The 7,612-nt window shown below is 33.8% G+C and overlaps 1 protein-coding gene, 1 non-coding gene and 1 pseudogene across 2 annotated transcripts; 1 reads left to right on the top strand and 2 right to left on the bottom strand.

Moving 5' to 3' along the window:
- Window positions 1–215: 215 nt before the first annotated feature.
- On the bottom strand, window positions 216–2,248 carry LOC145104668 (hypothetical protein At1g04090 pseudogene; annotated as a pseudogene).
- Window positions 2,249–4,132: 1,884 nt separating this feature from the next.
- On the top strand, window positions 4,133–4,204 carry TRNAD-GUC (transfer RNA aspartic acid (anticodon GUC)). The gene has a single exon. It is a non-coding gene; the product is annotated as a tRNA-Asp (tRNA).
- Window positions 4,205–4,345: 141 nt separating this feature from the next.
- LOC145105710 (hypothetical protein At1g04090-like) lies at window positions 4,346–6,259 on the bottom strand. The gene is made up of 2 exons (XM_079042795.1): window positions 6,136–6,259; window positions 4,346–5,929 (listed from the first exon to the last, which is right to left on the bottom strand). Exons 1-2 carry the CDS (start codon window positions 6,248–6,250, stop codon window positions 4,374–4,376), a joined length of 1,671 nt encoding a protein of 556 aa, XP_078898921.1. The 5' UTR covers window positions 6,251–6,259; the 3' UTR covers window positions 4,346–4,373.
- Between the last annotated feature and the right edge of the window lie 1,353 nt (window positions 6,260–7,612).

The raw sequence follows: 7,612 nt of genomic DNA, 5'->3' as shown, positions 1-7,612 counted from the left end.
CGAAAAATAGGCAACTTCATGCTGTGTAATACTGTTTGATTTATATATATATATATATATATATATATATATATATATATATATATATATATATATATATATATATATATATATATATATATATAATACAAGTTTTTTGATAATCTAATAAGCAAATAATGTGATAAAAATAAAATGTCTTGTAAATTATAAATGAAAATCTATAAAACAAATGTTCATCCCATTTCATCTCCACTCCACTCGTGTTTAGCTTTGGGCCCAAGTGGCCCATCCTCACCTAAAACTTCTCTAGGAACACTTTTCACAAACTTGTGAAAAGCCTTTTTTAACTTCCATATCATAACTTTCTCCAGTTTATTAAGTTCTTTGTCAAGATCGTATTGAATTTTTGGACCCCATTTTCTAAAATAGTTTAACCATGGTGGTTCAACTACTATTGAGCCTAGGTACTCTGCTGCCACCACTGTTGCCCTCTCTCCGGTGTCCATCACCTTATCACTTTTTTCCATATCATCTCTGAGTCCAATATCGACTCCGTGGGGGCCAATCAAGACTAGTCCAGGTTTGGGGTAGGATGCATGACCGTTTAGTGATGAGTATACTACTGGTTTATTGCCAATTGCATACTCAAGAACCGAAGCACTCACCCATATCCCCGAACTATGTTGTGCAAAGAATACACTTTTTAATCCACCGTTGAAATTACTAACTCTTAATGTGATATGTTCCCAATCACTAACATGTTCTCCTACTTTTTCTAATGAAATGTTGATGAACTCAACTTTGGCTCTTGATGCCCCATTAAAAGGGTAAAAAAGCCAAATGGCAATGTCTGTAAATAACCCTCCATACATTGGTTTGATATGGAAATAAGACCTTGCATTTTGTAGGTTACCTTTCTTGATCCTTTGTTTACTTGAACCATCTTTTGGGAGGTCCAACCAATAGGTACCATCATTCCAACCACCTTGAGGGAGATTTGAACCATTTTGGTCAACAAGGATAGGGTTTGACTCGTCCCCTTTGTGGTAAACCAATGCACCATTCTGAAATAACCAATCAACTGAGCAAGGAAGGTAGCGTTCATTAGGATGAAAATAAACCATAGGAGAATATGTCTGAATTAGGGTTTTAATTTGGTCCAAATTTGGCATTGAATTTACCAAACTACCCTTCAAATTCTTCAAACAAGATATCGACAATGTGTTGCCCCCTATCCCATTTTCAACCACAAAACCTCCTATTGGTGCACTCATGGCTTCAACACCTCTATTCATCGGCCTAGAACTATAGACATTAAACCCATTTACATTTAAACTCTTGCTTGATCCCCATATCCATACGTCGCTCTCTAAAATGTCCGTCAAGTCAAACTTAACACATCGAACTCTTTCAAGAGCGGGTTTTTCTGATGAGGTAGTAACGATATAGCCAACAGCCATGTAGCCATCTGGTGGGTTTGGGTACCAGATGTAGCCATCACCATCTTTCTTGATATTTATAGAGACACTACTCCATACAAGAGTGTAATCAGTTGGTGGTTTGAGAGTAGGGTTTAAAGGGTCATTTGTAACATCTTTTCCCACAAGAACATACCCAAATAAAGGCATGTTGTTGGGTTGGCTGTAAAACCCTAAAATTGCAAATCCTTGAGGTATGGAAACCGGTTCATAAAATGTTGCACCGACATTACCGGGTCCTCCCTCGTTGGCTGCCCAAATCTTGTTGAATGTTGATACTTGACTCACTTGTAATCCTCCTAAATCCATGGTTCCACCACCAAAACCTCCACCTAAAAATAATTATAAAAAAATATAAATCACCATTGTGATTACAAGTCAATATCATCGAGTTTTGTTATGTGGTTTCTTGTGTTAATGAAGAGAAATATGTTGTAATCTATAACAATAGGAAGAAAAAGAGAGAGTTTTGATTTTATTTTTTCTGTGTATTGAATATGAACAAGCTGCCAAAATACATATATGTACATGTACAACAAGAAGAAAGATACTACGATTTGGTAATAACTATTAACTAAACTGCCATTTCGTAATAACTAACTCTAATGACTGTGGTTTAGTTCGGCTAACATTTGTGCATCGAAAAAAAAAAAAAAAAGATACGAACCAGGAGGCCATTTGGGCAAAGGAGAAGGAAGTTTGAAGCTGGTTTTGATCCCCACAAGCTCTCTCCTAGGCGAAACATCTTTCTGATCATAAGCCAATGATCGATTTGATGATTCCACCATTGTTGCACCATTGAAGAACAAGAAGGTTATAACAACAGTGAAGAATACATAGACCAAAGAATGCATCTTGAAGGAGATGGACCCAACTTAGGATAACAACAACAAAAGATGCTTTCTTCTATATATAATTCTAGGGGTTGCTCCTAACTTAGTTAGTTTTGTGTGTGTATGTGTGTATATGTCACTGTGGGTATCATCAAAGGTTAATTTGTGTGTGGTGTTATGGATTGTATGTGAATGGGAAATTGCCGATAACATAGAGACAGATAGATGGGAAGTTGCCAAACTTTGGTAGAATGACACGTTAATTATTTTTATTGGGTAAAATTTCAGGAGTGGATCAGTGGAGTATGGATACTTATTATCCTCCGATCTGTAGTATTAATTTATTTGGTTTTAAACTACATGCAACGTGTTTTTCTTATAACATATATGATATATGGACATGTTCATCATAATATTTTGTTTATGGGAATGGTTTAGTTATATTTAAAAACAGAAAAGTTGTTATTATCAAATGAGTTGGCACGTTTCTCCACTAACAAGTGAACAAGAGTAGTTTGAACATTGTTTTCGTCGGATGTAAATGGTTATGATTTTGATGTTCTGTTTTATTACTCTACATGCTAAACTGTCGTTTTATAGAGAGAGCAATACATTGTTAACCTGTTGGGTTTAAGTATATATGTAGGAGTCAACTCGGATCCGGTTACGTTACTACAATATTTACACTGCTAATACTAATAGATTAGCTCTTCGTGTAAAAAATTGGTTGGATGTGATTTGTAAATTGTATTTTTAAAAATTAAATATTACTCTCACTGCTTAAATATAAATTATATACAATATTTAATAATTCTGATATGATACCCATATTAAAAAGCATGTATATACAGTTAAATTGTAAAAATAAAAAAAAATGTAACAAGAAAATTGTAATATATAGTAAATCGGACCAAAATTTTATTCAGAAAATAGGACAAATTTATTAAAAAAAATACAAATTAAATATTTAAAAATTAAAAAAATTAAAAATAAAAAAAGCCTTGGGATCAAATTCATGATAAATTAAGTGAACTTGGGAACTTAGATAACCACCGATATCAGATCACATAGTATAATGATACAATTTGGAAATTAAATAACTTTGGGCCTCCAAAAACAATTGACTAAATAAGTACACAGAAAAATAGTTGGATGATAGTGTTTTTTTTTTCCTTTTTTGTTTCTTAAATGAAATTTAGTTGATGACCATGTATTTTTAAACAACATATTTAATTAAACATAGTTATTTACACACCTATCTATATTGTTATTTTTTATGATTTTTTTTTAGTATCGTAACAGGAATAAATCTAAAATGCATGACAGTCGGGGTAGCATATAGCAACTTTGATTACCAACACTTATTCAAATAATATTTTATACATATACCTTTAATGCAAAAATCACCAAGGTTGCATTTTAATCAAGCAAAATCTATGAAATATTTAGTTCTTAAAATACTATGATTTGTAAGAATTATTATTAGTAAACATATTCCAACTAGATAAATCATAAATACACCACGACTGCTTTCTTAGATTCTTTAAACTTACGTGTATCTTACTACCGATCAATATTAAGTATTAGTTGTTAATTAGTTGCTACTTTTACACATTTTGTTTTGCTTTTATTAAGGGACACTTGAAATACTTGATTAATCGTTATAAAATATATACAAACTCATATATTACATTTTATTTTGAAACGAAAAGTTATTCTCGTTAACATTCTTTTCTTCGTTTCAAATGCACTAATAATTACGAAGATTCTTCTATAATTCTTTGTTTAACAAAAAGTAATATGGCATTATATAATTTGAAATAGAAATAGAGTCAAGTTGTCGTTGTAGTATAGTGGTAAGTATTCCCGCCTGTCACGCGGGTGACCCGGGTTCGATCCCCGGCAACGGCGTTTCCTTTTTCAAAGGCATTTTTTTTGTTTATTGAACTCTTAGGTGGGCCTGCCTGTTATTGTTATTATTATTTTTTTTTTTATCCAGTTTCTCTATTTTTCCCATCTACAAAAAACAATCCGTTATAACGTAAAATAATCTATAAAAAAAGTATATAATGTTATATATTCAATATTTTTCATCTCCATTCCAATTATTTTTCATTTTAGGACCAGAAGGACCTTCTTCCCCTAAAACTTCATTTGGAACGCCACTTACAGCTTTCTCAAATACTTCCTTTAGTTTCCCTGGCAAAACCTTCTTCACTTTCTCTATCTCCTTTACTATATCATAACTTACCTTTGGACCCCATTTTCTACTATAATTTAACCATGGTGGTTCCTCAACCATGGTCAAATACTCCGCCGCCACCACCGCCGCCCTAACTCCGGTGTCCATCACCGCCTTCCCTTTAGCCGTATCATTTCGTATTCCATTTCCACCCTTCCCTTGTAAAACAAGCCCCGGTTTGGAGTAAAACGCATGCCCGTTTAAAGACGCATATGCAACCGGTTTATTTCCATTTCCAAATTCGATTTGTGAAGCATCGAGCAGTGTACCTCCACTGTGTTCTGAAAAATAGACATATTTTAAACTGCCGTCGAAATTACTGACCCTTAATGTCAAATGCTCCCAATCACCAACGTGTTGCCCTATTTTACCTAGTGAAATGGTGACAAATTCCAATTTCACCCTTGCGGGACCGTTGAACGGGTAAAATACCCATATGGCTATGTCAGTAAATGTTGCACCAAACATGGGCTTTATGTGGAAATATGCGTTAGCATTGTCTAGACCACCTTTCTTGACTCTATCTTTAGCCGAATCATCGATGGGAAGGTCTAGCCAATATGAATCATCATCCGAACCACCTTGAGGAAGATTCGAACCATCTGGTTCAATCGGGCTAGGATTATTTTCTAGCCCTTTTTGGTACAACAATGCTCCATTTTCAAAGTACCAATTAACCGTAGAAGGAAGATATTTTTCATCGGGGTGAAAATAAATTATTGGTGAATAAGCTTGAATCAAAGCCTCAATTTGGGCAAAAGTAGGCATAGCCAAAAGGGTATTTGTGTTATTTTTTAAACAATAGGGTAATGACAAATCAGCCAAACCATTTTGGACTAGAAATGAACCTATTGAAACACCCGTGGCTTGGGCCCCTCTATCTTTTGGTCTTGACCCATATACATTCAAACCATTGGGATCAATCTCATTCGTTAACCCCCAAATCCATCTATCAAATTCAACAATTTCTGTAAAATCCGATCGAACACATCGGATTTTTTCCAATGAGGGCTTTTCCGGTGAGTTTGTGACGACATATCCAACGGGTTTGTAGCCATTGGGAGGAACAGGGAGCCAAATGCATCCGGTTTTGTCTCGTTTTATCTTTTGGGACTCACTACTCCAAATGAGAGAGTAATCGATGGGCATGGCTAGTGATGATGGGTCATTTGCACTGGATTTGGCGACTAGAACCCACCCAAATAGTGGCTTGTTGTTGCACTGGCTATAGTGACCAAGCACATGGTAGTTGTCAGGTATTGCAGATGGTTCATAGAATGTTGAACCAAGATTATCTGGTCCACCCTCGTGGGTGGCCCAGATTTTGTTGAATGAAGTTACTTGACACACTTGTAATCCTCCTAAATCGATTGTCCCGGTTGCGAAGCCATTTCCTATAATTAGTTTAGGAGAAAATTCTTATCTTCAAAACATAAACAATTAAATATGCAAATAAACTACATTTGAAAGACATGATCTATGGAAATTTAATCCTTAATGTGAATATGTATGAAGCATAACTCTGCTATATATGACATTGATACTTTATATTATGATAATTCTAATCATCTAAAAGAAAGTAAAAGAATAAAAGTATTACCTTGAGGAAAATTGGGTGGCTCAGGCTCAGAGGCTAATTTGAAAATGGTTTCAATTGGTAACGGCTTCTTTTTCTTGATGAAGATATTTGCTAATAAACTTATTAGAATTCCCATTATATTTGGGCGTTTCAAGACTTCAACTTCTCTATCTACACAAGTGTTATTTATAGGAAGAGGTATTGTTAAGTTTCGTACGCCAAAAAAAAGTGTTTTCTATAAATAAGAATGAGAATATAACAGCAAATAGGTTTCTTGGTATTTTCATTATGATAAATTGAAATTTTATAAGTTTAAATCTTATCTTATGTTTAATATATTGGATAGTTTATAAGTAACGAAATACTACAATTTAACGACAACTTAATACAAATAATGTAGTATTTTCTGTATAAGATGCAATTAAAAATCGTGTATTTAATCTTGTCCAACTCGATTGCATTGAATAACCTAAATCTTTGAATAAGAACTTAGGTTTCAATAATCATATGAAAATTATTAAAGATGTCAAATATTGATATTGACTAAAGTTTTATGAATTTAATTTTGATAGAAAATAATATTTAAGAAAAAAAAAATGAAGATAAAAGAAAGACAAAAAGAATCGTTGGAAGAAGTGGATAACGTGCAAGGTATCCATGAAAAATGGTTATTTAGGCGTCCAAGGCTTTTAACCAACCCCACTTGGACTTGGTATCTTTTTTGCTCTTTTTGGATTTATGCCGTATAAGTTAAGGTGGTAATTTTAATAAAATACAATGAGCAATGTTTGGTAGATTTTGATGATAGATTGCAATTTTAGAGTTTCATTCGGTTTTGAGAGGGGGAGGAGGTATCGAGGTAAGAAGTAGGTATCTAGAGAGACTTAAAATGTTGAAAACCGAAGCGAAACTCGACTTTGAAATATGAGTTGGGTTTTGGGTTAAGTTTACGTATATAAATGTATAACCACAGCATGGATCCATGAAAGTATCGGTGTTTATAAATTATAATTATAGTCAAGATACATGGGCTTGGGCTACTATCTATGTTGTATTGCGGGTCTTGAATGATTGCATCATCTCTAAGCCCTTTCATTCCGGATTGCTAAAAATAACTATTAGTTGTCGATAGTAATTATCATGTATTTATCTTATTGGTGCAGGTGTGTATTTTCCTTTCATTTCCTCCACGTTACCTTATATATTGAGATTGAAAATAAATCAAAGAAAATATTACTTATATGGTATGAGAGCTTAAATTCTTCTTTTCTTTCTCTAGTCGTGGAAAAAAATAAAACCCTTCCACTACTTTTAATCAATGAAACGCATACTCACCCTCCAACCTCTACTTCTTTCTTGTTTTTTCTTACCCTCTTGGCCTCTTCTACAATCAATGGCAAACAATGTTAACTTCACCGGTCATCAGAGCTTAATACATCAAATCCATAATTCTCATCACTTTGGAGATGGAAAGAGCCAATATACTTCTTTGCCCGAG

Source organism: Lactuca virosa, chromosome 4 (assembly GCF_052849685.1).
Source record: "Lactuca virosa cultivar CGN04683 chromosome 4, Lactuca_virosa_CGN04683_v6, whole genome shotgun sequence".
In the NCBI taxonomy this organism is placed as follows: Eukaryota; Viridiplantae; Streptophyta; class Magnoliopsida; order Asterales; family Asteraceae; genus Lactuca; species Lactuca virosa.
The sequence above is the reverse complement of the archived record's forward strand: the minus strand, read 5'-3'. Positions and strand labels throughout refer to the sequence as shown.

What these genes read in the sequence shown, in the direction of transcription:
- LOC145105710 (XM_079042795.1), bottom strand. Translation starts at nt 6,250, where the DNA reads ATGGGAATTCTAATAAGTTTATTAGCAAATATCTTCATCAAGAAAAAG. An exon ending in GCCACCCAATTTTCCTCAAG is followed by an intron (nt 5,930 to 6,135) that starts GTAATACTTTTA and finishes AACTAATTATAG; the next exon opens with GAAATGGCTTCGCAACCGGG.